Source organism: Delphinapterus leucas, chromosome 21 (genome assembly GCF_059928025.1).
Source record: "Delphinapterus leucas isolate spDelLeu-1000000601 "Yukka" chromosome 21, BTC_Dleu_Yukka2, whole genome shotgun sequence".
In the NCBI taxonomy this organism is placed as follows: Eukaryota; Metazoa; Chordata; class Mammalia; order Artiodactyla; family Monodontidae; genus Delphinapterus; species Delphinapterus leucas.
This window is the reverse complement of record NC_143149.1, coordinates 23,525,535-23,553,060: the sequence shown is the minus strand read 5'-3', so window position 1 is coordinate 23,553,060 and position 27,526 is coordinate 23,525,535. Positions and strand designations below refer to the sequence as shown.

The 27,526-nt window shown below is 36.7% G+C and overlaps 1 protein-coding gene across 5 annotated transcripts in view; it reads left to right on the top strand.

Annotated features, from left to right (window-relative positions):
* GTF2E2 (general transcription factor IIE subunit 2) overlaps positions 1–27,526 on the top strand; it is a 68,056-nt gene that overhangs the window by 24,417 nt on the left and 16,113 nt on the right. For 3 of the 5 annotated variants that reach the window (XM_022571140.2, XM_089903706.1, XM_089903704.1), the window contains exons 4-6: positions 4,923–5,030; positions 6,623–6,805; positions 12,361–12,454. In XM_022571140.2, the coding sequence (XP_022426848.1) occupies positions 4,923–5,030; positions 6,623–6,805; positions 12,361–12,454 (385 nt within the window). Of the gene's footprint in view, positions 1–4,922; positions 5,031–6,622; positions 6,806–12,360; positions 12,455–19,117; positions 25,605–27,526 lie in introns of those variants that run through there. The other 2 variants (XM_089903708.1, XM_089903707.1) reach the window with 2 other exon arrangements.

Here is a 27,526-nt window from a genome sequence, read left to right as displayed (position 1 = left end):
TGTTCCATTCCACATATTTAAATTGATAAGTGTAATTTTTCAGCAAAAGGTTTTTTTTAAATTGAAGTATAGTTGATTTACAATGTGTTAGTTTCAGGTGTATAGCAAAGTGATTCAGGTATACATATATGTATATTCTTTTTCAGATTCTTTTCCATTATAGGTTATTACAAGATATTGAATATAGTTCCCTGTGCTATACAGTAGGTCCTTGCTTATCTATTTTATATATAGTAGTGTGTAGCTGTTGATCCCAAACTCCTCACACCCCTCCCTTCCCCCTTTGGTAACCATAAGTTTGTTTTCTATGTCTGTGAGTCTATTTATGTTATAACAAAAGTCTAAATAGTGACACAGGATGCAATTTCTGGCATATTGTAATATTTCAGTAAAATACAGCACTCTTAAATTTATCTAAGGGAATCTAAATGCCATTTTTTAAAAATATGAAAACAAACTTTAGTGGTTGGAAATTTTAATTATTTTCCTTTCAACTTGTATGTCAGTTCTGTTACTCCCACTGAATTTTATCCTAATGTTATGTATTTTAGTGTTTGGAAATCTTCTATTGATCATCTGTCAAACTCCTTTGTCACAATAATATGTATATAAATTGAAATTAGGGATTTCCCTGTAACCATAAGGCTCTAAATATTTTCTGGTTTGAGCCATCATTATAATTATTATTACCACATAGTTGATTAGAATAACATAAATATATTAAAATTTTGATTAAAATTCACTTTGTATGTAATAATTATGCAACAGAAATCCATTTTTAATGAAATAAATGGAGCTGTCTTATCTCTCCAGTGGTTCTTGTGTCTGGAGATAATATGTTATTTACTGATAGAATGAAACAGAATTTGGCACCAATTTCCTGTCTTATTTTGAGATCTTGTAGGTTTAAGTGCTGAGAAATAAATGTTCATATAAATAAGTTTATTCTAATTTTGTGATAGCAAAACCTTCCAAGTTGTATGCCAGAAATTACATGGTGATTTATCATCAAACATTTATCAGTGGACACTTCTGTTAGGTCCTTCTTCAGTTTTGTTGAAAGCAAAAGAATGGGAATCACCTAGCTTGCCAGAGGATTTGTTACCTGGTCCTTAACCATCTACTTAGCTTCTAGGACATGTATCAAAAAGGTTTGACCAAGACTCAGTAAATGTCTAATTATATCAGCTTCCTCTTCTTCCCCATATTGGTACTTTGGTTAATCTGATATATTCAGAAGCAATTGAGAAAATAAAAATACTAGTTTCAACACACCTTTGCAGTGCAATTTTTTTTGATGAAATACTTTTATCTTAGGTGTATAAATATATTTTTGCCAAAACTGTCAGGTTGAAGGTCTAGCATACTCAGTTTATGGAAATTATTTTCTGGTTAACAAAGCTAGTCTCCATTGTCAGACCAACCAGATATACCAAACTTATTTTTTATCATATTTTAAGTAATATAAAAGTCACTTAGAAATATAGTATGGAATGAATACTAACAGATACTACTAAGGTAGTTGAGATTAAAATTATAAGGATCAAAAAGAATGAATTTTTCCATTTTTATATAATGTAAAAAATAAATACACAGTCTACCATCATGTAACATTGCATCATTATAAGTAATCAAATGTTTATGAAGCAAGGATGTGTTAAACAGTGTGTTATTCCTTTTCTAAATGTGTGTGCTTGTATCTTCCATCTCTGATATTCAGCTTTTAGATATAAATAAAAGGGAATGATTCAAAAATAACTGTAAATTTTATCTTGGGGTGATTAATGAAGGAGAAGTATACCTATTGCTAAAAATGAATTGGTTTTACAGCTAGCTATGACTTATTTTTTTAATAGGAGTTAGAAATATTAAATATTTAAAGCATAATGAGAATTGACTAATTAGAATGAAAAATTCATGATATGATTTGATAAAGTAGGTTTTAACTACCACATTGAATAATGCAAACTCAGTCTGAAACAATTCCTGTGTGGTTTTTGTCTATGGGTTTTATGTAGCATGATTTGAACATTTTGGTAGTCCAAGAAAATATTTGTTATACTTAAAAGAATCAGCCTCCTTTATTGATACTGCTTCAGTTCTTTAAATGTGCGTTTTCTTCAGGCTAATAAATATTCAAGGAATGGATTTTGAGAATTGCTGAAGAGAATTACTTATATGAAAATACCTGAAAAAACCTATATTTATCATTAGATACTTCTTACCATGTTCCCTTTATTTGGAGATTCTCCCCTAAGAGTGATGCATTCTTGGACAGTATGGCATGGAGGTAGGGTGTGTGGGGATGGAAGAGACAGAATTGTTTACAGGGAACAGCTCTCAATTGCCCACAAACTGTAATTCATCAGAATTTAGAATGTCATAGCAAGGGCAAAATATCCTATTTTTAACTCCTAGAAAAATATTTAGGACTGGAAGAGACAAGAAGCCCCGTCTATAGTGGATAGTTTGATACCTCAATTTATCATTTATGAAGGCTTCCCCAAAACAATATTCTTTTGACTTGCCCTTTTGGTTGAGTCCCTGGAGTTTAATATACCTCCAGGTATTGCAGTATAAATTCTGGGTGGAGGTGAGAGTTATACCTTTTTTTTTTTTTTTTTTTTTTTTGGTAAAAAGGGGACAGGCCTGTTTTGAAAGGGAAAGAGTACATTCGGAAGTGTACCTTTTGTACCCTTTTTGAAGAGCTGATAAAACCAAGAACTCAGAAAGAAAGGAAAAAGGCAACACAAAATACTCCTCATAGTTTATTCGTTTACTGATGGAAGAGCTCTTTAATTGCTCGATGAGAATTATGTAGAAATTATATGGAGAAGGTTCAAGAGATACTGTTAGGTCCGTGTGAGACACTGCTCTAGTTCTAAGATGACAAATCAGTTGTGCACTTTGTTTTTGATGGAATGATTTTTCTCTTGATCTCACTGTTATCCCTTTATGTGGTTGTATCTCAGTTATGTAAAAAATCATGTTGAAAAATTTGGTTAGTTTGGTTTAGCCTAGCTCATTGGTTCTCAATGTGTCATTCTCCAACCAATGGCATCAGCATCTCCTGGGAATTTGTAAGAAGTGCAAATTCTTGGGCCCCTTCCTAGATCTACTGATCTGAAACTCTGGGAGTGCAGCTCAGCAGTCTGTGTTTTCACAAGCCCTTCCTTCAGGTGATTCTGACGTACACCACTGTGCCACTTACATATGTTTTTTCTTTCTTTTTTTTTTAATTAATTTATTTTTGGCTGTGTTGGGTCTTCGTTTCCGTGCGAGGGCCTTCTCCAGCTGCGGCGAGCAAGGGCCACTCTTTATCGCTGTGCGCGGGCCTCTCACTGTTGCGGCCTCTCCCGTTGCGGAGCACAGGCTCCAGATGCGCAGGCTCAGTAGTTGTGGCTCACGGGCCCAGCCGCTCCGCAGCATGTGGGATCTTCCCAGACCAGGGTTCGAACCCATGTCTCCTGCATTGGCAGGCAGACTCCCAACCACTGCGCCACCAGGGAAGGCCCTACGTATGTTTTCTAACTTAATGGTTTGTCCTGGTACATCTTTCCAAATTAGCACATAGAGAACCTCTGTATTTTCTTTTTTTTAACATCTGTATAGTAGCATAGATGTGCTGTAGTTTATTTAATCAGTCCTCTATTGATGGCCACTTGAGTTTTTCCAAATACAACTTAGTGTTGTAGTAGTTCTAATAGTATGTCTTAATAAAACTAATGTTTCTGATTTTCCTTTTACAACAGTGCTGCTTTTCTACATTGTGGTTTATCTGTAAGGTAAATTCCTAGAAGCCGACTTGCTGGGTCAGGGGTTTCAATGCATTTATATTGCCGAATTCCCTCTGTAGGAGTTGTATCAATTTGCATTCTTACCAGCAGTGTGTGAGAGGGCCTGTTTCCTTACAGCCTCACCAGTAGAGTTGTCAAGCATGGAATTTTGCCGGTGTGATAAGAAATACCTTAGTGGAAGTTGAGTATCTTTTCATATGTCTAAGGTCATTTGTAGCTCTTTTTTTGTGCTTTTTGTGTTCCTGTCTTGGGTCATTTTCTTGTTAAGTTTTTGGACCTGTTAAAATATTAGGAAGGCTAACTCTTTGTGATATGAATTGCAAATTTTTTTCTCAGATTGTCATTTGATTTTATATAGCTACAAGTTTGAACTTGGTTCTGTCTGATTTTTTTTTTTTTTTTTTTTTGTGGTACGTGGGACTCTCACTGTTGTGGCCTCTCCCGTTGTGGAGCGCAGGCTCCGGACGCGCAGGCTCAGCAGCCATGGCTCACGGGCCCAGCCGCTCCGCGGCATGTGGGATCCTCCTGGACTGGGGCACGAACCCGTGTCCCCTGCATTGGCAGGCGGACTCTGAACCACTGTGCCACCAGGGAAGCCCGGTTCTGTCTGATTTTATAGTCCATTCTTTTCATCACTATAATTGTACTGCCTTAAATAATACACATTCCGCATTCCTGAATAGATTAATTTACTGCTAACTATTATTTAATGCATCTAGCATTTTACCTTTTTTTTTTTTTTTTTTGGCGGTACGCGGGCCTCCTACTGTTGTGGCCTCTCCCGTTGCGGAGCGCAGGCTCAGCGGCCATGGCTTACGGGCCCAGCCACTCCGCGGCATGTGGGGTCTTCCTGGACCGGGGCACGAACCCGTGTCCCCTGAATCGGCAGGCGGACTCTCAACCACTGCGCCACCAGGGAAGCCCGCATCTAGCATTTTAAAAGTGTCTTCCAGGGAATTCCCTCGCAGCCCAGTAGTTAAGACTCTGTGCTTTCAGTGCTGAGGGCCTGGGTTCAATCCCTGGTCAGGGAACTAAAATCCCACAAGTTGCACAGCGTGCCCCCCACCCCCCAAAAAAAATCATTAAAAAAACCTGTCTTCTAATAACAGTTTCTTGCCGCAATAGACACGGCATCAGCGAGGAGATACACATCCTCTTACTTTAGAAGAAATTTTGGATGAAACACAACATTTAGATATTGGACTCAAGCAGAAACAATGGCTAATGACTGAGGTAAGAATAGGCTTAAATTATTGTAAAAAAAAAAATTGCTCTAACTAGGGTTTTCATATACTGAGATATGATAATTTTTGCTTTTTCTTAAAAGAATTGGTATAGGGTTTTTGTTCTTTAAACATACACATTTTGAGATTGACTTACTTTCATACAACCTTATGTATCTATTTAAAAATGTCAAAGACTTTAGCATAAAGGTTATAAAGAGGTCAGTCATTGTACCAGTTTTTAACTTTTTACAGAATAATTGATGCTTATTTTGAATTGCTGAATTTATAATGTACATGTTGGCAGGTTGTATTGTTTCTATGTTTTAGGACATTTAAAGCATGAGGTATTATAGGGAAAGCAAGGTATTTTGTTAAGCAAGATACTTGTTATACCGCTACTGCTATTATGATTTGATAGTGATGTTACTGCCTCTAGCAGATTACTTGGAAAAATAATCATGAACATTGTAATATGTTCCACACAACACTGGAAGAAAAGGAATCCCCAACCATCAGTGACCACGCTAATTTGGAAATGAGTAGCACTTTAAAAGTTGAGATATTTGTCTCTTTTCTGTTTAAGTATGAAATGACAATTTAATAAGACAACTTTCTAGGACCAGTGCTGATTCTAAAGACCAAATGTAAACTTCCTAAAATAGAATTTAATTTATTTTATCGAGCAAATATTGTTCTTGATTTTACTAATGTAAAATGAACCAGTTAGTATCGTTGTAGCTCATTATATTAGTGATATACAAATAGTGGTAATCCACATTTAAATTTTGATGCTTTACCTAATCTTGAAATTTCATGGACTACCCACATTAGGTAAAGTTTATTTTAATTACTATTCTATTCTCCTTCCTTTCTTCTTTCTGTTTCTTCTTTTTATCCTTTCAGGATCAGGCTGGCAGCTGTAGAAGAAAATTAATAGGGTTGCTTTTTCTTGAAGGGCTTTCCTTCTGATACTAGCTATACAACAGGACTGACTAGAAACATAATTATATTCAGTAATTTCTGCATTCCTACTCAGTTTCAATCTCAGCTGACAACATTATAGGTAAATTTCTTATACACACTAGTCTGGTCCTTTTCAGTTCCTTCCATAGCTGCTAGTGCCATTTGATACCATGTGGAGCAGACTGACTATTGGTATTTTCATCCCACTGTAATGTTTCTCACATTATAATCCCAATATGTGATAAACTATACTTTGAGGGTGGGGTAGGCAGTACCCATTTTACTTTGTCTAGTGATGTTAATAGGTGTTTTATTGATCCTTACCTCTTTTGTCTTCTGAAAGAATATGGGTACAGCGTTCTTCAAAGCAGTTGTAATAAAGTGGTTTCTTTCTCATCCAAAGAATCTATATAAATAATAAACAGTTTCTTTTATAAAAAATGAGCACCATGCTGGTTTCTACCTGTTGTTTTGGATCCTGGATGTCCGGTGTTTTAGATCTTTTGATATCCACAGGATACTTTTAGTTTGCCACTGTAATACGAGTATTGTGGTTTTTTAATAATTGGTAGAATTAAGTAATGTATATATGGTATTTCCTTTTGTTAATATGTCCAAATTGTGTCACTGTTACAGGCATTAGTCAATAATCCCAAAATTGAAGTAATAGATGGAAAGTATGCCTTCAAGCCCAAGTACAACTTGAAAGATAAGAAGGCCCTACTTCGGCTTTTAGATAAGCATGACCAGCGAGGCTTAGGAGGAATTCTTTTAGAAGACATTGAGGAAGGACTGCCCAATTCCCAGAAAGCTGTCAAGGTAACCTCTCTTTTCTTTCTATGCCTTAATATAATTTGAATTAATAATATCTTTTGGTTTTAAAAAATATCATGACTTAAAAAAAAGTTATTTTTAAAACCTCCTCCATCATATATACTTGGGGTTGTTACGAGCCAGTTAAAGATTTGAAATTTGTGTTTTGTGCTGTAGAGCAGGACAGAGCATAACCATTTTTGTGGAACTTTTGACAGCTCCCTTTTGTGTTGTTGTGTATGATTGATTCTTCAAAATATTTCTGGAAAGATTTCCTCAAAGACAGTCTTTTTCTTATAAGTCGTTATGTTTGTATTTAAGAACTCCTTCAACAACGCTTGTGCATATTGCTAACCTGAGGGAATCAGAGGCATTAAAACACAAGAACATTTATAATTTGGTTGTTTCGAATTCCTAAAGGGGCCATCAGTAAAAGTGATAGAGTTTACATTTCCTGTTTAAATTTTCAACTCTCTTGGGAAGGCTGCGAGTCTCTGTTATTCAAAATTGCTAACGATTGATGTTAACCTGTAAGCAGGTTCATTCTTTTTGCTACCTGTGGAGAAAACGTGCTTCTTTCTCTACTTCTTGGTAATTCAGTTACACATGTTAGCCTTTTTGGTATTGTCCCACAAGTCCCTTAGGCTGTGTGTGTGTGTGTGTGTGTGTGTGTGTGCACGCATGCGTGCTTTTGGACTTTGTTGTTGTATTGATCTGTTGTTAATTGTACTTTTTTTTTTTACCTCCAATTTGTTATTAAGCCCAATTGGTTAATTCTTTATAGATTGTATTTTCAGTTCTAGACCTTTCTTTTTTTTTTAACAATCCCCTCAAGAGAGGTTTTTTGTTTTTTTTTTTTTAATATTTATTTGGCTGCACCAGGGTCTTATTTGTGGCATGTGGGATCTAGTTCCCTGACCAGGGATTGAGCGTGGAGTCTTAACCACTGGACCACCAGGGAAGTTCCATCTAGACTTTTCTTTTCATTCTTTCTTAGGTTTCTGTTTCTTTTCTGAGATTTTGTTTTTTGTTTTTCTTCCATTCATTACAAGCATATTTTACATTACATCCTGCGTGTAATTTCTTGTAGCTGCTTTAAAATTCTCCTAATTTCAAGACCTGGGTCATCTTGGGGATGGTCTGCTCTGAGACTTCGTCTCTTGAGTACGGGTCATGTTTTCTTTCTTCATGCACCTAATTTCTGTTGAGTCTTGAACACTGAATTATATGGCTCAGGATTCTGTTATATTCCTCCAAGGAGTGTTTTTGTTTGTTTATTTTGTTTTTAAGTGGGCATTTGTCTTGACTAGAGTCAAACTTCAAACTTTGTATTCTCTGTGGTGGATGGCATACGACACATCTGTTTTGTTCTTTTAGCTCTATTCTTTTTAAAATGTCTTGTCCAGAGATTAGTATAGTAGTTTTCTTCCGGTGGGCTGATCCCTTAGGAGCTACTTGGCCATTACCAGATGAAGAACTATTTTTAAGATTTTCACTTAAGTGTCTAAACTTAACCTGCACAAATGTTGCAAATAATATGTGACCAAAGTTGATAAATTGTGCACTATTTATAGCATGTTGAAAGGTAGAACTACTGAATCCTAGCTTAACAGTTGGGAGTGCTAGGTACATTTCCTGCTCTATTCTTTTTCCCATTTTGATACAGGCTAGTATTGTTACTCTTTGGTAGGCTTTATATTACATTCTAAAGTAGAATAGTAATGTAAACTGATAATTGCTTTTTCTATTTTAAATAATTTTGTGATGTAAAGTCACATTGTCACCCTATTTTTTTTTTTTTTTTAACATTTGGCTTCCACTTTTTTTCTTTTGCTTTTTTTTGGCTGCGCTGGGTCTTCATTACTGCACGTGGGCTTTCTCTAGTTGCGGCGAGTGGGGGCTACTCTTGGTTGCAGTGTGTGGGCTTCTCATTGTGGTGGCTTCTCTTGTTGCAGAGCATGGGCTCTAGGTGCGCAGGCTTCAGTAGTTGTGGCATGTGGGCTCAGTAGTTGTGGCATGTGGGCTCAGTAGTTGTGGCTTGTGGGCTCTAGAACACAGCCTCAGTAGCTGTGGCACACGGGCTTAGTTGCTCCGCAGAATGTGGAATCTTCCCGGGCCAGGGATCGAACCTGTGTCCCCTGCGTTGGCAAGTAGATTCTTAACCACTGCACCACCAGGGAAGTCCCTGTTACCCTGTTTTTGATGGCTCTCTTCCTTAAGGAGTAGAGCTGAAAAGGGGTCATGAAAAGCACACAGTCTGTCATTTGCAAGCAGTATTATTTCTAAATTGTTCGAAGCCCCAAGTTTTAAAAAATCCTCACATTTTAAATATGTGAAGATATGTTCTAAGTAATTTCTCAAGGGAGAAATTTGGCCTAATTAAGTTAAATCCCTTCTGTGTTGTTTCCTTTTCTTCAGTTCTTGGTGGAGATAGAAGATAACTTTTACTGTCATTTTGTTGACCATATAGACAATGAGAAAAACCAGTGACTGTTCCAGATTATTCATCTCTCAGTAGTTGTTTTTTGGGGGTTTTCTAATAATTAAATTAACTTCCAGAATAATTTTAATAACTCTGTGTTTGTGATATGGTTTAATTTTAAGATGGTGTATTGAATCAACTAAGGGTTTTTTTAATTAAAAATTCTTTTTAATTGTAAAAAATGATCATAGTAAGTCTGGTTAAATGCGTCACATACATAGTTATCAAAAAAATTATTTTGTGATAAGAACTTTTAAGATCTCTCTTAGCAACTTTCAAATATGCAATACAGTATTATTAACTATAGTCATCATAATGTATAGTGCATCTCTGTGACTTATTTTACAACTGGAAGTTTGTACCTTTTGACCCCTTTCTTGCATTTTGCCCACCCCTTGACCCACTCACTGCCTCTTGGAACCATCAATCTGTTCTCTGTATCTGTGAGCTCATATATATATATATATATATATATATATATTTATTTATTTAAGATTTCACATATAAGTGAGATCATACAGTGTTTGTCTTTCTCAGTCTGACCTACTTGACTTAGCATAATGCCCTCAAGGTCCATCTATGTTGTCGCAAATGGCAAGATTTCATTCTTTTTTATGGCTGCATAATATTCCACTGTTTATATATAACACATTTTCCTTATCCATTCATACATCATTGGGCACTTAGGCTGTTTCCATATCTTGGCTACTGTAAATAATGCTGCACTGAACAAGGTGGTGCATATATCTTTTTAAGTTAGTGTTTTCATTTTCTTTGGATAAAAATACCCAGAAGTGGTATTGCTGAATCATATGGTAGTTTAATTTTTTGAGGAACCTCCATACTGTTTTCCAAGGTGCCTACATCAGTTTACGTTCACACCAACAGTGCACTAGGGTTCCCTTTTCTCCATATCCTCACCAAGACTCATACCTTTATTATGTTGAGATATGTTACCTTGGTATCCACATTGTGGAGAGTTACCATAAGTGGATGTTGAGTTTTGCCAAATGCTTCTTCTGCATTTACTGAAATGGTCATATGATTTTTATCTTTCATTTTGTTGATGTGCTGTATCACATTGATTGATTTGCAGATATTGAACCATCCTTGCATGCCTGGAATAAATCCCACTTGATTGTGGTGTGTGATTCTTTTAATGTATTGTTAAATTTGGTGTGTTGACTATTTGGTTGAGGATTTCTTGCATCTATGTTCATCAGGGATATTGGCCTGTAATTTTCTTTTCTTGTAGCATACTTTATCTGGTTTTGGTATCAGGGTAATGCTGGCCTCGAAAAATGAGTTTGATGAACTGCTTCAGTTTTTTGGACGATTTTAAGAAGGATTGATATTCTTCTTTGTTCAGTAGAGTTCACTAGTGAAGTTATCTGGTCCTGGACTTTTGTTTGTTGGGAGATTTTTGATTACTTATTCAATTTCTTTATTAGTAACTGATCCGTTCAGAATTCCTATTTCTTCATGATTCAGTCTTGATAGCTTATATGTTTCTAGAAATTCATCCATTTCCTCTAGGTTGTCCAATTTTGTTGGTGTACGTTCATAGTAGTCTCTTACGATTCTTTGTATTCTGTGGTATTATTTGTAACGCCTCTCATTTCATTTCTGATTTAATTGAGTTTTCTGTCCTTTTTTCTTGGATAGTTGAGCTAAAGGTTTGTCAATTTTGTTTATCTTTTCAAAGAACCCGCTCATAGTTTCATTACTCTTTTCTGTTGTCTTTTTAGTCTCTATTTAAATTTATTTCCACTCTAATCTTTGTTAGTTCCTTCCTTCTGCTAACTTCATGCTTCATTTGTTCTTTTTCTAGTTCTTTGAGGTGTAAATTTAGGTTATCCGATATTGTTCTTGTTTTTCGATGTAGGCATTTATACCTATGAACTTTCTCTTAGAATTGCTTTTTTTTTTTTTAACCTCTCATAAGTTTTGGTATGTTGTATTTCCATTTTCATTTTTTTCAAGGTATGTTTAAATTTCTTCTTTGACCCAGTGATTAGCAGCATATTGCTTAATTTCTGCATATTGCTTAATCTCTGCATATTTGTGAATTTTCCATCTTCTTATAATTGATTTTTAGTTTTACGTACCATTGTGGTCAGAAAAGGTGCTTGATGTGATTTGTTAAGGCTCGTTTTGTGGCTTAACATATTAACTATCCTGGAGAATGTCAAGTGTGTACTTGAGAATAGTGTGTATTCTGTTGCTCTTGGATGGAATGTTCTTTATATATCTGTTAAGTCCATGTAGTTCACACATGGATGCCTAAGGCTGAGATTATTGTCATCTGAAGGCTCATAGATTGAGACTTTATTTCTGTGATGAATTTTACCATCATCATTATAGTCCAGATTACTGCTACCAGGCTTTCTGCATTCTTCTCATTAATTAATAATAATGAAATATCTTATATCAATTTTCTTGTCATTGCTAGAGTGGTAGAAAATGAAAAATTTTTAATTGTCAACTGTGCTCAGTGAAAGCTAAAAGATAGTAAAGACTACTCAAGTCTTTTATATTTTCTTTAAAGATGATGCAGTATTTTGGGCAGTGCAGGAAGAAAACTGAAGGATGGCTATTTATCTCATAGTTGCACACACATTTTTAGGTGATTTAATCATTCTTCCATTTTCTTACTGTTCTAGCTTTTCAAAGTATAATTGGAAATGATAGATGGATAATGATGAGTAACAAAATATTTCAAGGTAAAGGAAAAGTAAGAACAATGAGTTTCCACAGTTTTTCTCACAGATTAATGAAAGGGTCCAGTAGACCCAAATTGTAATTGCAACATAGATTGAATTTTGTTCTATTTAAAACAATTTTTTTTCTTTATGTACTTTGGATGATCTCTAAGAATAAAAGTCTCAAAATATCAGTTCTTAAAAACAGAACTGCTCAAGAAAGAAACTCAAGAATTAAAATTTGGTCTAGTGGACCCTAATGGTGTACTGAGGGTTAAAGGAAGTGGGAGTCCTTTGTTGTTTTAAAAAAAAAAAATTTTTTTTTTCTTGGGTGATGTAATTTGGAGTTAACTGAAAATTTTTTCTTTATCTTTAAGGCTTTAGGGGACCAGATACTATTTGTAAACCGTCCTGATAAGAAGAAAATTCTTTTCTTCAATGATAAGAGCTGTCAGTTTTCTGTGGATGAAGGTGAGCCTTTCTGTATAGATGCTTTCTTTAATTTGCAGACATGTTACAAATTTAGGGTGACAGAATTTATAATATTATAATACAATTACAACTTAAATTTTATAATACTGCTTTTTTAGCATTATCATCTCAGCGCTAATAACTTCTATGTCTAATGTATTGTTTCTCACAATGCAGTTTGAAATGTGTAATTTGAAAGATTTTAGGTACAGTCATAGTATAGCAGTTCATGATTTCTTATGCTCATAGCTCAGCTGTACCAAACAGCGGTTTATTTCTGTTGTTTTACAAATATTACTTCATATCTTGATATGAAAGCTTGTTTCAGGATGGGAAAAAGAATAAACTTTTTGTGGAGACTGATATTTTCTTAAATAACTTAGAATTTTTTGATTATGAAATTGGATAAGAAAGGAGATTAATTTTTTCTTTCTGGCAATTTTAGAGTTGTATGCTAAGCTGTATGTTGTCTTGTACTAAATGTGTGATACTTACATTTTGGATTTTAGTTTAAAATATTTCATCAATATTTTCCAGTAAAATAGTAATTAAACAAGGGTTTAGTCACAAGAAATTTCTTTTCTATACAAGTAGATATTCTCATGTAAGCAATTATGTTTTACTCTAAATTTGTATTAATTTTGAAGTTTTATCAAAAGGCTAAGAAAAGGATTGAATGTCATTTTAATTATAAAATTTCAAAAGTGATACAAACTCCCAGCAAAATATTCTAAAAATATAGAGGGACATATAGTACGATAGTAGTATAGACTGCAAACAGTGAAACTATTGCTGTGTCAACCTGGTAGTCATATTGACTTTTTTTTATGACATTAAATGAAAGAGTTTCTGTTGAATGAGTAATTTTGTATAAGAAGTGCATTTACAAATCTTGTCCCTATAGAGCCCAAACCTGTCTTGATTATGACTTGTAATTTGTACAGTAACCCTAAGGTTTTCTCTTATGTGTTATCTGGCTGTAGATAATCAGGCTTGTGGTGCTGTAGTTTCGTCAACCTAAGGTTACTTAGATGACCATGATTTTTTGTAGGAAATAGAATATTGTATTTTTGGGAAAATCTTCATCCAGAATACCTTGTATTGATATATAGTTGGTTCTCGATAAATGTTTGTTAATTAAATGAAATTTGCAAAGTATTCCGGCTCTTCTGTAATGCCATTTCTAATAAATAAGGTAAGCTTCCTATATGTAAACAAGATAGTAGTCAGCTCCTTCTGTACATTGTAATGATAGGTGCTCATTTAAGAAAGATTTGGCTGAGCAATGTTTGTATTGCCTGAGTCTCTATTACTTGGAATTTTGGTGTTATGTAAACTTTTATAATTGTCAAATTGATTTCTTCCTTTTAAAAACTTGATTTTTAAGTCCTTCTGAGTTTAAACAAAGAAACAACCGATTCCTTTATTCTTAAGCATAGTTAATCCATTTGAAGAAGATTTTCACAGTATTAAAAAAAACTTATCACAAGTATCACATGTTCAAATAGTAAGGAAGATCTTACCATAAACAGCAGATGTGCTTTTCCTTTCTCTAGTTCCAGTCCCTTTTTTTTCTGGCAAGTAACTTAACTGGTTTTATTTTAGATTCTTCTGGTGGTTTTTCCCATCTTTCTAAATAATATGCTCATACTGTTATTTTTTTAACTTGAAACATCGTCTAATGACTTATTCTTTATCATCTCTCTGATTCCAACACGTATCTCTCTTTTCTACTTCCCAATATAGTACATCACTATTTTTAGTTTCTCTTTCATTTATCTTGGCACTTTCAACAACGTAAACCTTCTCAGTGGGAATTTTTAGTATTAAGTCTGTTCTGTAGATGGCAGCATAGTGTAGCGTATCTGTTCTGGAAGCAGATGTTTAAATTGAGGCGTTTGATAGGAGAGAGATTGCAGTAGCTCTGTAAGAGTAGCATGAAACTGTAGGATTTCTTGATGGTATTTCATTGGAGAAATTTTAGGAGTATACTTGGATTTAGCAGTAACCCTCATAGTACTCCTTACACTAAGCCATTGTGATTTTTGTGTGCCTTGTGTGTGCTTTCTGTGGATACTATTGTTTTAACTTTGGTCAGTGTTTTCCTGTTTACTTTTATTTTTTATTTTTTTTTCGGTACGCGGGCCTCTCACTGCTGTGGCCTCTCCCGTTGCAGAGCACAGGCTCTGGACGCGCAGGCTCAGCAGCCATGGCTCACGGGCCCAGCCGCTCTGCGGCATGTGGGATCTTCCCGGACCAGGGCACGAACCCGTGTCCCCTGCATTGGCAGGCGGACTCTCAACCACTGCGCCACCAGGGAAGCCCCTGTTTGTGTATTTTTTACCTACAGTTCTGTTCCTTAGTATTACCTGATTTCATTTGCCATGTTATATGGCCTTTCGCAAGGCTTAAACTCCTCCCATCTCCTCATTACTTGGCTATAAAGACAAAATGAGGATTTTCACTTTTTGCACCTCAGATTATAAAAGTAATCATATATGCTTTTTAGTAAAATCCCACACATCTAGAAATAAGTGCTGTAAATAGTTTAGTGTTTATTTCTCTAGTTTACTTTCTGTATACTACAGGTATTCAGTGATGCTGTGTGGCTATTTATTTTTAGGATATTATTTATTTTATTGTTTATTTATTTATTTTGGTTGTGCCAGTCTTAGTTGTGGCACATGGGATGTTTGTTGTGGCATGTGGACTTCTTAGTTGCGGCATGCGGGATCTTTAGTTGCGGCATGCCTGGGGAATCTCGTTCCCTAATCAGGGATCAAACCTGGGCACGCTGCATTGGGACCACAGAGTCTTACCCACTGGACCACAGGGGAAGTCGCCCTGTGTGGCTATTTAGTATTCTGTTTTATAGGTGTCTCTGATGCATGGATTTTTAAACACTTAACATTGCTGCAGCAAATATCCTTACAGACCTGATATGGTGGATATATGTATATGTATTTTTTATGTTAATGAAACAGCCATATAAATCAGGAAAATATTGGGAAGGTAAACAATAAATTATTTTTGCATCTTTTAAAGATCTTTACTGCTATTGGTGAAATACATTACTAGATTTCTCAATATTGAACCATCCTTTTAGTCCTAGATTAACCCTTCTTTGACGCCTGTATTTCTGAGTTCCTTTTACTAATGTATTTAAGGATTTTTGCCTTTTTCTTTTTTTGTGTGCTTTCTCAGGATTTGGTATGGGTGTATGCTGGATTCATAAAAAGAGAAGTGCAGATTTATATTTTTAAAATTTATTTCGATATTTGTAATTGTTGATATACATACTCAGATATAAATGGAATATAAATGAAATAGCTGTTTACATTTTTATATAGAATTACCATTGAATGTGATAGCTACAAGTGAACTAATGAAGGTGTGATTCATTGGCAACTTATATACCATAATTGGTGTTTTCCTTAAGTGATAAAGAATTCTTGGTAAAGTTCTAAAAAATAAAAAGTGTAGCTTTTCTGTGATTACAAAGGTTAATCATACTGTATTCATATACATTATACACTTTATATTCTTAGAAAATCAAGTGTGTATTAAACCAGTATAAGAAATACTTGGTTTATATACATAAAACAGAATTGGGTTCTAGGCTCAGTTTATTATAAATTGGTATTTATCATTAATCTGTATACTTTCTAATAAGGATAGTTGGGAGGATGCAGGGTTTTTCAGCCTTGGCAGGATTGATACTTGGAGCCAGATAATTTTTTTGATAGGGTTGTCGCAGTGCATTTTGGGATGATTAGCAGTATCCCTCGCTGCTTTAGATGCCATTAGCATCCCTTTCCCCACAGTGTGACACCCAAAAATGTATCCAGACATTACCAAAAATTCCCTGGGGAGCAGAATTGCCCAGGTTGAGAGTTATATTAAAGGTACAGTTTACGTTTATAAAACAGAAATATTACGATATGTTGTCTTCAAGCTTCTTTTCCTGCGTTCCTTCATTCAGCACATTCAGTGATATGAGGGATAGCAAAGTGAATGAGATTTCTGTCCTTGAGCCCAGGCGGAGGGTGGAATGACATGGGTACGCATATGGTACAACATGTCACTGTGGTGTTCATACAGTGCTGTAGAGACCCTGGGGCTCACAGCCACCCACAGGAACCTCAGGGGTAAGATGCTGTTCTTTTAGTTGAAACTGTCGGTATTGCGTAAGTCACTAATTTTAAAAACGGAGGTTTTTTGTTAATGATTTAAATTATGTGTTTCCAGAGAAAACCTATTGAAAACAGATGCACATCTTTTTATATATATATAAATTTATTTATTTATTTATGGCTGTGTTGGGTCTTTGTTGCTGCACATGGGCTCTCTCTAGTTGTGGCGAGCGGGGGATACTCTTCATTGTGGTGTGCAGGCTTCTCACTGCGGTGGCTTCCCTTGTTGCAGAGCACGGGCTCTAGGCTTGCGTGCTCAGTAGTTGTGGCTCGCAGGGTCTAGAGCGCAGACTCAGTAGTTGTGGCGCAGACTTAGTTGCTCGGCGGCCTGTGGGATTTTCCTGGACCAGGGCTTGACCCGTGTCCCCTGCATTGGCAGGCGGATTCTTAACCACTGCGCCACCAGGCAAGCCCACAGATGCATATCTTAACATTTGTCTTTCTCACTGTCCACCTGTCTGTCTTTTTTTGTATTTTATTTCTCAAAATAATTACGCTGATCAAGTTATTCGTTTTAGCTCACTAGGTGGCAGTCTTAGCTATAGAGAGGAAATGTTGAGTGGGCAAGCTTTCAATCACACTGAAGATTCACCCTTCATTCTATCTGTGATAGAAGCAAATGTCCAAAAATGAGATATAGCATAAGTAAGGAGAAAGTCTATTGTGTAGTAATTAAAAAGAATTAAATAGGTAAGTGAACCCAGAGTAGTTGGACCTAGGTATGTGTTTTATTTCAGAGGTATTTATTTTCTTAAATCAGAATCTTATTCATTAGAGGCAGTATAAATGCAGTGGTCAAGGGGATGGCTGAGTAGTTGATCTGTAGGTTTAAATCTTGGCTCTGCTCCTTACTAGCTTAGGCAAGATACTGCCTAGTAATACTTAACCCCTCTCTGTCTGAGATTCCTCACCTATAAAATAGGAATAGTGGTATCTGTACTTCAGTGGTCCTTATGGGGATTAAATGAGCTAATATAAGTAAAAATGCTTAGAGCTTGGAACGGAACCTGGCACATAGTAAGAATAATAGTATCAGCAGGTTAACTATTATTAGCAACATTAAAAATATAAAATAGTACCAAAATATTAGGTGTTTTAATCTTACTCATCTGGTTACTTTATTCCGCTATCTGGTTATTAACTCAGTGGATCTGTGGTTTTGCAGTTGGTTAGACAGGTAGCAGAGAAGCAGAGTCAGTTCAGTCGGAGTGCTGATGTGTGGCAGTGACATACTGTTAGGTGGTGTTTCTGTATGAAGTCCGATAACAATCTGACTGTCCCCCCATTGCCGGTAACTTGTTCTTTTCTGCCTGGAAGCTTCAGCGATTTCAGCTTTATCCTTAAAATCTAGGACTCCTCCCAGTAGCTACTCCCCTGGGGCCCTGATGCTGTTTTAGGTCATTTTTTAATAGCTATGTGGTATTCCAGATAGGGACATACTTTAAAACACTTTTTCTTATGCTCCATAAAGAGAAACTTAGTGTTTGTTTTATTTTTTGCTATATGCTATTATAAATAATGCTCAGTCCTTGCACATAAATATATGTACACTTGCTTGGTTATCTCCTTATTGTAGTTTTCTTAAAGTATAATTGGTGGGTCAAAAGATAAGGCATGTTTGAAAAAAATTTCAGTAGCCTGCCTAATGCCCATCCTAAAGTTTGCACCAATTTTTGGGACCAATTTATATGCGAAGGTATCCATTTCTTTATCCTCACTAGATGTTTTTAGTTGACTTTGCCGGCCTCACATAAAATACAGATTATCTTGATTTTAATTTATATTTTCTTGCCGTGATTTTTATAAAATTTACACCAGTTAATTTCTCTTTGTACCTCTGTCAGAAAATCTGAGCATTTTCTGTCCCTACAAACATTAACAAGTAATTAAATTTGGGATCTTGTGAGATCCTGTTTCTAAAATTAGGCCCTGCCTTCCAGTGTTCATCTTAAGTATTTATGCAGCTGTAATACATTTACACAATAGATGTATTATTTAAGTACTGCAACAGCATTGAGCTAAGGAAAGCCATGGATTAAAGGAGAAGTGTTTCATTGAAACAAAGACATTGAAGAGTTTTTATTCAGGTATTTTCCTCCGAATACAGCTCAAGTGATGTTTCTTTTAGCAAAAGGAGGTAGTTAAATTTTGTTTTAATGTCCTTTCAATTCCACTGTACTATGAAAATATATAGTGTTGTATATTCTTTTTGGTGGTACAGTAACACAGACTGGCTTTCCAGACCATTCCTGTCATATTGCCTCTGTCCTTGTGTCGTAAGTGGCCTGAGGTGTATAAGCTCTGTACACATCAGGTACAAAGTGAAAGTAGTTTCAGTCTTCAAGGAACTGAAATTTTGCAATGCTGGTAACACAGAGGTTTGGTAAAAAGTGAACTGAGTGAAGTTTAACACTGAATGAAAGGTGTTTTATTACATGTATTTTTTTCTCCTTACCTTTTTGTTATACAGAGAGAAGTACACAGTATAGTTGTTATACAGTTATATCATGTATTACTTATTCTAAATAGTGAGTACAATTTTTACACGTTGATAGTTAGAATTTAACGTCATATTTAAAACGTCAGAACTATTGTGTGTGACATAATTCCTTCAGCAGCTATGTAAATCTGACATGTAAATTCCCTGATACGGTGTACATTTTAAGATAATTTGTGTGCCTTTTTGGGATTAGATGTTTTTGTTGCTGACGTGGAAGTTTGACCTGAAGCTGTTTTCTCTCATATATGCCTGATGTGAGCAGAGCTAGCCATGTTAGTCACATTGTTCTCAAAGCTTGGCTAAGAAGTAGATAGTTGGGGGCTTGTAGCTTTCACTTAGAGAAAGCTGGAGAGAGCACTGTTCCCACTCTTGCAGCAACAACAAACCCTGGGCAGCTGCAAAGTTGCAGTTTTCTTGACTCCATCAGAGAGCTGAGGTTGCAGGGCAACCACCTAACCTGAAATGGAAGGAAAGGCAGGCACTTCCAAGAAAAAGGTGGGATGGAAACACTTGTTTACCTGGCACAGGGAACATGACCACTGCTCAGAAGAATTCAGTTAAAATGTTTAATGACCTGCTAAACGCTTAGTGTGGACTAGCAAACGAGTATAGAACCCCTGGGGGCCACAGACACATGAGAGTTCGCACCCACTCGCAGGCTGTTCTCCGCAGACTGCCCTCGCTGCTTACAAAGCAGAGGCCAGGGTGGGGGGAACTGGCATTATAGGGCAGGTCTGGAGGAGGGGAGCAGTAGACGCTTCCGAAAAGACATGAAGCCCTATCTGGCTTCTCCTTCCTCCCTGTCTCCTATGAGACAGAAGCCTTCAACTCCTGTGAGAAGAAAAGAAAGAAAAACCCTCTACCTGGGGGAAGGGAGGAATATATGCTGGGCCCAGAACTTTGGCAGAGGGGGCAGGGCAGGAACACTGAGAAGGCTACCCCCAGACACCTCGGAACATAGGGCTTGTCTAAATAAAGCTGAGGCTTAATCGGAATATCAGAGAACTCCCACCCACCCCCATACGGGCTGACAGATTTGGAGTAACAGGTAGCAGTGGAATTCCGTGAGAGTCGCAAGAGCATGGAGACTGACAGACCATCCAGGGTGCAGCATAGGGAAGACCTAAAAGAGCAGGTTGAGCAGACACTGAGGAAAAACCCTCTGGCAAAGCAGGCTCTACCCTAAACACCCTTAGGTATGGCTAGAGGCATTTGGAGCCTGTGGTGCATTGTGGGTAACCATAGCAGCAACAAATTCCAAACCAAGTTCACATTCTGACAATAGAATGCCTCTACCTCCACACGCTGAAGGCCTAGCAGAAGGAAAGGCGTGCCCATTTCCCAGCACAGAAACTATTTACCTCAGTCTCAGCTGTCCTACAGAGGATATCCTGCTTTCAAAAAAATTATGAGGCATAGAAAGAAGCAAGGAAAAGCAAAGCACTTTTGAGACAAGGGAATTTACAGAACCAAATTCTTAGGGCACAGATATTGGAACTGTCAGACATGGAATTTAAAATAACACTGGTTGATATGTTAAGGCCTCCAGTAGAAAAGGCAGACAGCGTGCGTGATTAGGTAGGACATTTCATCAGAGAGATAGACATTATAAGAAAATCAAATGAAAATTCTAGAAATGAAAAGCACAGTAAGAGAGACAAGAAAGCTCATTAGTCAACTTGGCATAACCAAGGAAAGAATCTGTAAACTGCAAGATAGGCCAGTACAAATTAAACTGAAATGCAGAGACAAATGTGGAGAAATGCAGCAGAGTCTCCAGGAGCTGTGAGATGACATCAAATGGTCTGAATTTCTAATTAAAATCTCAGAAGGAGAAGAGAAAGAGAATGGGAGAGAAGAAATAATGGCTAAGTATTCTGTAAAATCAATGATAAACACCAAATCAGAGGTCCGGGAAGCTCAGAGAACATGAGGCAAGATAATCCCCCAAAAGAAACAAATGACAGAAAAAACACCTAAGCATATCATTTTCAAACTGCCAAAAACTGAAGGTGAAGAGAAAATATTGGAGTAGAGGAAAAAGCTCATTACAGAGGAAAAAAGAATTACAGCAGACTTGTCATTTGACCCTGTGCAAACCAAAACACAGTGCAGTGACATCTTTAAAGCACTAAAAGGGAAGACGTTTTCAATACAGAATTCTGTACCCAGCAAAAGTAATTTTTAAAAAACGAAGGATAAATATTCTCTCAGAGGAATATTCTCTCAGTATCACAGAAACTGAGAGAATTCGCTGTCATCAGACCTGCATTATCAGAAATCCCTTAAGGAAGTTCTTAAGGCAGAGGGTATGTGATACTAGACAGGAAGTTGGATCTATACAAGAAAGTAAGTGTGCTGTAATGGAATAAATGAAAGTAACTATAAAATTCATTTGTCTAATTAAAATTTTTAATTAAAGATTTTTAATCACTCTGAAAGATAGCTGACTATAATGCAGAAATATTAGACATGAATTTGTGTTTAGAGCACATGTAAAAGTAACATTTATGGGCTTCCCTGGTGGTGCAGTGGTTGAGAGTCCGCCTGCCGATGCAGGGGATGCAGGTTCGTGCCCTGACCGGGAGGATCCTACATGCCGCGGAGCGGCTGGGCGCGTGAGCCATGGCCGCTGAGACTGCGCGTCCGAAGCCTGTGCTCCGCAACGGGAGAGGCCACAACAGTGAGAGGCCCACGTACAGCAAAAAACAAAAAAGTAAAATTTATGACAGTAGCTCAAAGGTGAGGAGGGAATATACTATTATAGCATCTTTACATATGATCTGGTATAATTTACTTGAAGTCAGGCTCTGGTTAGCTAAAGATGTGTATTGTAAACCCTAGGACAACCACTGAAACCATTAGAAAGAAAAAGTATAGTTAACAGTACTATATTGTATAGTTGAAAGCTGCTAAGAGAGTAGGTTCTCATCACAAGAAAAAGGATTATGACTATGTGAGGCGATTTAGGTTAACTGAACTTACTGTGGTAATCTCTTCACAATATATACATGTATCAAATCATTATGCTATACATCTAAAATTAATACAGTGTTATGTATCAATTATATATAGCTCCATAAATAAAACTATAAGTAATAAGACAATAATAGAGAGAAAATGGAATCATAAAAATATATTTAGTTAATCCAGATGAACACAGGAACAGAAGGAAAAAGGGAGGAGACAAAACATAGAAACAGTGAGCAAGATGATAGATTTTATTCCAACCACATTAAGTGATAATTATGTTAAATGTAAATCATCTAAACATACTAAGACAGATTTTCATCTGTCTAAACATACAAAATCATATAACATACTTTTCACTGTAAAATCATCTAAACATACTAATTGAGATAGATGTAAATTGCCTAAACATACTAAGACAAATTTTCAGATTGGATGCAAATGCAAGACCATAGTATACGCTGTCTATGAGAAACTTTGTAAAAACGTGGGTTAAAAGTAGAAGGATAGGACTTCCCTGGTGGCGCAGTGGTTGAGAGTCCGCCTGCTGATGCGGGGGACGCGGGTTTGTGCCCCGGTCCGGGAGGATCCCACATGCCGTGGAGCGGCTGGGCCCATGAGCCATGGCCGCTGAGCCTGCACGTCCAGAGCCTGTGCTCCGCAACGGGAGAGGCCACAAAAGTGAGAGGCCCGCGTACCACAAAAAAAAAAAAAAGTAAAAGGATATAAAATGATGAATCATGCAAACACTAATCAAAAGAAAGCTAGAGTATTAGTATCAGGCAAAGTAGTCTTCAGAACAGAGAAAATTACCAAGAATAAAGAGGAATATTACATAATGATAAAGGGTTCACTTCTCCAAAGATATATAATAGTCCTAAATATATGTATATTTAACAACAGAGCTTTAAAATACATGAGTTAAAAATAGATACAGGACTTCCCTGGTAGTCCAGTGGGTGAGACTCCGCACTCCCAATGGCGGGGACCCAGGTTCGATCCCTGGTCGGGGAACTAGGTCTCGCATGCATGCCGCAACTAAAGATCCCACGTGCTGCAGCTAAGACCTGGCACAGCCAAAATAAGTAAATAAGTTTATTAAAAATACAGCTATAACTGAAAGGATAAATAGACAAACCCACAATTAAGATTGAATTTCACAGCACTCCTCTCTCAGTAATCGATTGAACAAATAGATGGAAAATTAGTAAGGATATGAAAGTCTTAAACAATACTATCAACCAACTTGACCTCATTGACATTTGTAAAACAAGACTACCCAAAAACAGAATACATGTTTTCCATTGTACATGGGATATTCACCAAGACAGATGGTATTCTAGGCCACAAAACCTTAATGAATTTAAAAGAATTGAAAGCATATAAAAGATGTGTTTGGATCATAATGGAATTAGACTAGAAATCAGAGATATATTTGGAAATGCTCCAAAGTATTTGGAAATTAAATAACACTCTTAAATAACTCGTGGTTCAAGGAGGAAATCACAAGGGAAGTAAAAAAGTATGTTGAATTAAATGAAAGTGAAAGCACAAGATATCAAAATTCATGGGATGCAGCTACAGCAGTGCTTAAAGGGAAATAGAGCATTAAATGCGTACATTAAAAAAGGACATTACATTATGGATATACAACATTTTATTCATCCATTCATCAGTTGATGGGCATTTGAGCTGTTTCTACTTCTTGGCCATTGTGAATAATGGTACTATGAACGTTCATGTACAAGTTTTTGTGTGGAAATAATTTTTCATTTCTCTTAAGTACATACCTAGGAGTGGAATTGCTGGATAATATGGTAATTCCAATGGCTAACTTTTGAGCAATTGCCATACTGTTTTGCAAAGTGGCTACATCATTTTACATTCCCAGCAGCAGTGCGTGAGGGTTCCAATTTCTCCACATCATTGCCAACACTGATTTTAGCTGTCGTACTGGGTGTGAAATGGTATCTTATCATAGTTTTGATTTACATTTCTCTAATGATGAGCATCTTTTTGCTTAATGGCCATTTGTATGTTGTCTTGTTTTATTTTTTAAATTTTTATTTATTAAAAAAATGTTTATTTTTATATTGGAGAATAGTTGATTTACCCTGTTGTGTTAGTTTCAGGTGTACAGCAAAGTGATTCAGTTATACATGTATATTATCTTTTGAGAAATGTCTGATTAAATTCTTTACCTATTAAAAAAAAATTTTTTTTTCTTTTTTTTTTTTTTGTGGTACGCGGGCCTCTCACTGTTGTGACCTCTCCCGTTGTGGAGCACAGGCTCCGGACGCACAGGCTCAGCGGCCATGGCTTACGGGCCCAGCCGCTCCGCGGCATGTGGGATCCTCCCGGACCGGGGCACGAACCCGTGTCCCCTGCATCGGCAGGCGGACTCTCAACCACTGCACCACCAGGGAAGCCCTAAAAAAATTTTGTTATAGAATTTTTTTCCTGTGCTACACAACATACCCTTGTTGCTTATCTATTTTATATGTAGTAGTTTTTGTATCTCTTAATCCCATCCCCGCAACTTGCCCTTCTCCTCTTCCCTCCCCCCACTGGTAACCACTAGTTTGCTTGCTATATCTGTGGGTCTGTTTCTGTTTTCTTATATTCATTCGTTTTATTGTTTTAGATTTCACATATAAGTGATATCATACAGTCTTTATCTTTCTCTTTGTCTTACTTCATTTAGCACAATACCCTCCAGGTCCATCCATGTGGTTGCAAATGGCATTATTTCATTCTTTTTATGGCTGAGTAGTATTCCATTGTATATATGTACCACATCTTCTTTATTCATCTGCTGATGGACACTTAGGTTCCTTCCATATCTTGACTATTGTAAATAGTGCTGCTGTGACTATCGGGGTGCACATATCTTTTTGAATTAGTGTTTCATTTTCCTTGGATATATACCCAGGAGTGGAATTGTTGGGTCACATGGTAGTTATATTTTTAGTTTTTTGAGGAACCTCCATACTGTTTTCCTTAGCGGCTGTGCCAAGTTACATTCTCACAAACACTGTACAAGGGTTCCCTTTTCTCCACATCCTTAACAACATTTGTTATTTGTCATCTTTTGATGACAGCCATTCTGACAGGTGTGAGGTTATGTCTTATTGTATTTTCCTGACGATTAGAGATGTTGAGCATCTTTTCATGTGCCTGTTGGCCACCTGTATGTCTTCTTTGGAAAAATGTCTATTCAAGCTTCTGGTCATTTTTTAATCAGGTTGTTTATTTTTTTGATATTGAGTTGATAGAGTTGTATGAACCATTTATATATTTTGGATGTTAACCCCTTATCTGTCATATTATTTGCAAGTATTTTCTCCCACTTGGTATGTTGTCTTTTCATTTTGTCAGTGGTTTCCTTGGCTGTACAAAATCTTTTAAGTTTAATTAGGTCTCATTTGTTTATTTTTTATTTATTTTTTTAACATCTTTATTGGAGTATAATTGCTTTACATTGTTGTGTTAGTTGCTGCTGTATAACAAAGTGAATCAGGAGGGCAGACAGCAGAAGCAAGAAGAACTATAATCCTGCATCCTGTGGAACAAAAACCACATTCACAGAAAGATAGACAAGATAAAAAGGCAGAGGGCTATGTACCAGATGAAGGAACAAGATAAACCCCCAGAAAAACAGCTAAGCGAAGTGGAGATAGGAAACCTTCCAGAAAAAGAATTCAGAATAATGATAGTGAAGATGATCCAGGACCTTGGAAAAAGAGTGGAGGCAAAGATCAAGAAGTTGCAAGAAATGTTTAACAAAGACCTAGAAGAATTAAAGAACAGGGCTTCCCTGGTGGCACAATGGTTGAGAGTCTGCCTGCCGATGCAGGGGACGTGGGTTTGTGCCCCAGTCTGGGAAGATCCCACATGCCATGGAGCGGCTGGGCCCGTGACTCGTGGCCACTGAGCCTGCGCGTCCGGAGCCTGTGCTCCAAACGGGAGAGGCCACAGCAGTGAGAGGCCCTCATACCGAAAAAAACAAAAAAAACAAAAAAAAAAAACACCTAGAAGAATTAAAGAACAAACAAAGATGAACGGTACAATAACTGAAATGAAAAATACACGAGAAGGAATCAATAGCAGAAGAACGGATAAGTGACCTGGAAGACAGAATGGTGGAATTCACTGACATGGAACAGGATAAAGAAAAAAGAATGAAAAGAAATGAAGACAGCCTGAGAGACCTTTGGGACAACATTAAATGCAACAGCATTAGCATTATAGGGGTCCCAGAAGGAGAAGAGAGAGAGAAAGGACCCGAGAAAATATTTGAAGAGATTATAGTCGAACACTTCCCTAACATGGGAAAGGAAATAGCCACCCAAGTCCAGGAAGCGCAGAGAGGCCCAGGCAGTAGAAACCCAAGGAGAAACACGCTGAGACACATAGTAATCAAATTGACAAAAATTATTGAAAGCAACAAGGGAAAAACGACACATAATGTACAAGGGAACTCCCATAACGTTAACAGTTGAGTTCTCAGCAGAAACTCTACAAGCCAGAAGGGAGTGGCATGATATATTTAAAGTGATGAAAAGGAAGAACCTACAACCAAGATTACTCTACCCTGCAAGGATCTCATTCAGATTCGACAAAATCGAAAGCTTTACAGACAAGCAAAAGCTAAGAGAATTCAGCACCACCAAACCAGCTCTACAGCAAGTGCTAAAGGAACTTCTCTAAGTGAAAAACACAAGGGAAGAAAAGGACCTACAAAAACAAACCCGTAACAACTAAGAAAATGGTAATAGGAACATACATACCGATGATTACCTTAAACGTGAATGGATTAAATGCTCCAACCAAAAGACACAGGCTCACTGAATGGATACAAAAGCAAGACCCATATATGAGACCCACTTCAGACCTAGGGACACATACAGACTGAAAGTGAGGGAATGGAAAAAGATATTCCATGCAAATAGAAATCAAAAGAAAGCTGGAGTAGCAATACTTATATCAGATAAAATAGACTTTAAAGAATGTTACAAGAGACAAGGAAGGACACTACATAATGATCAAGGGATCAATCCAAGAAGAAGATATAACAATTATAAATATATATGCACCCAACATAGGAGCGATACATAAGGCAACTGCTAACAGCTATAAAAGAGGAAATCAACAGTGACACAGTAATAGTGGGGGACTTTAACACCTTACTTACACCAATGGACGGATCATCCAAACAGAAAAGGAATAAGAAAACAGCTTTAAATGACACAATAGACCACATAGATATAATTGATATTTATACGATATTCCATCCAAAAACAGCAGAATACACTTTCTCCTCAAGTTCTCATGGAACATTCCCCAGGATAGATCACATCTTGGGTCACAAATCAAGCCTCAGTCAATTTAAGAAAATTGAAATCATAT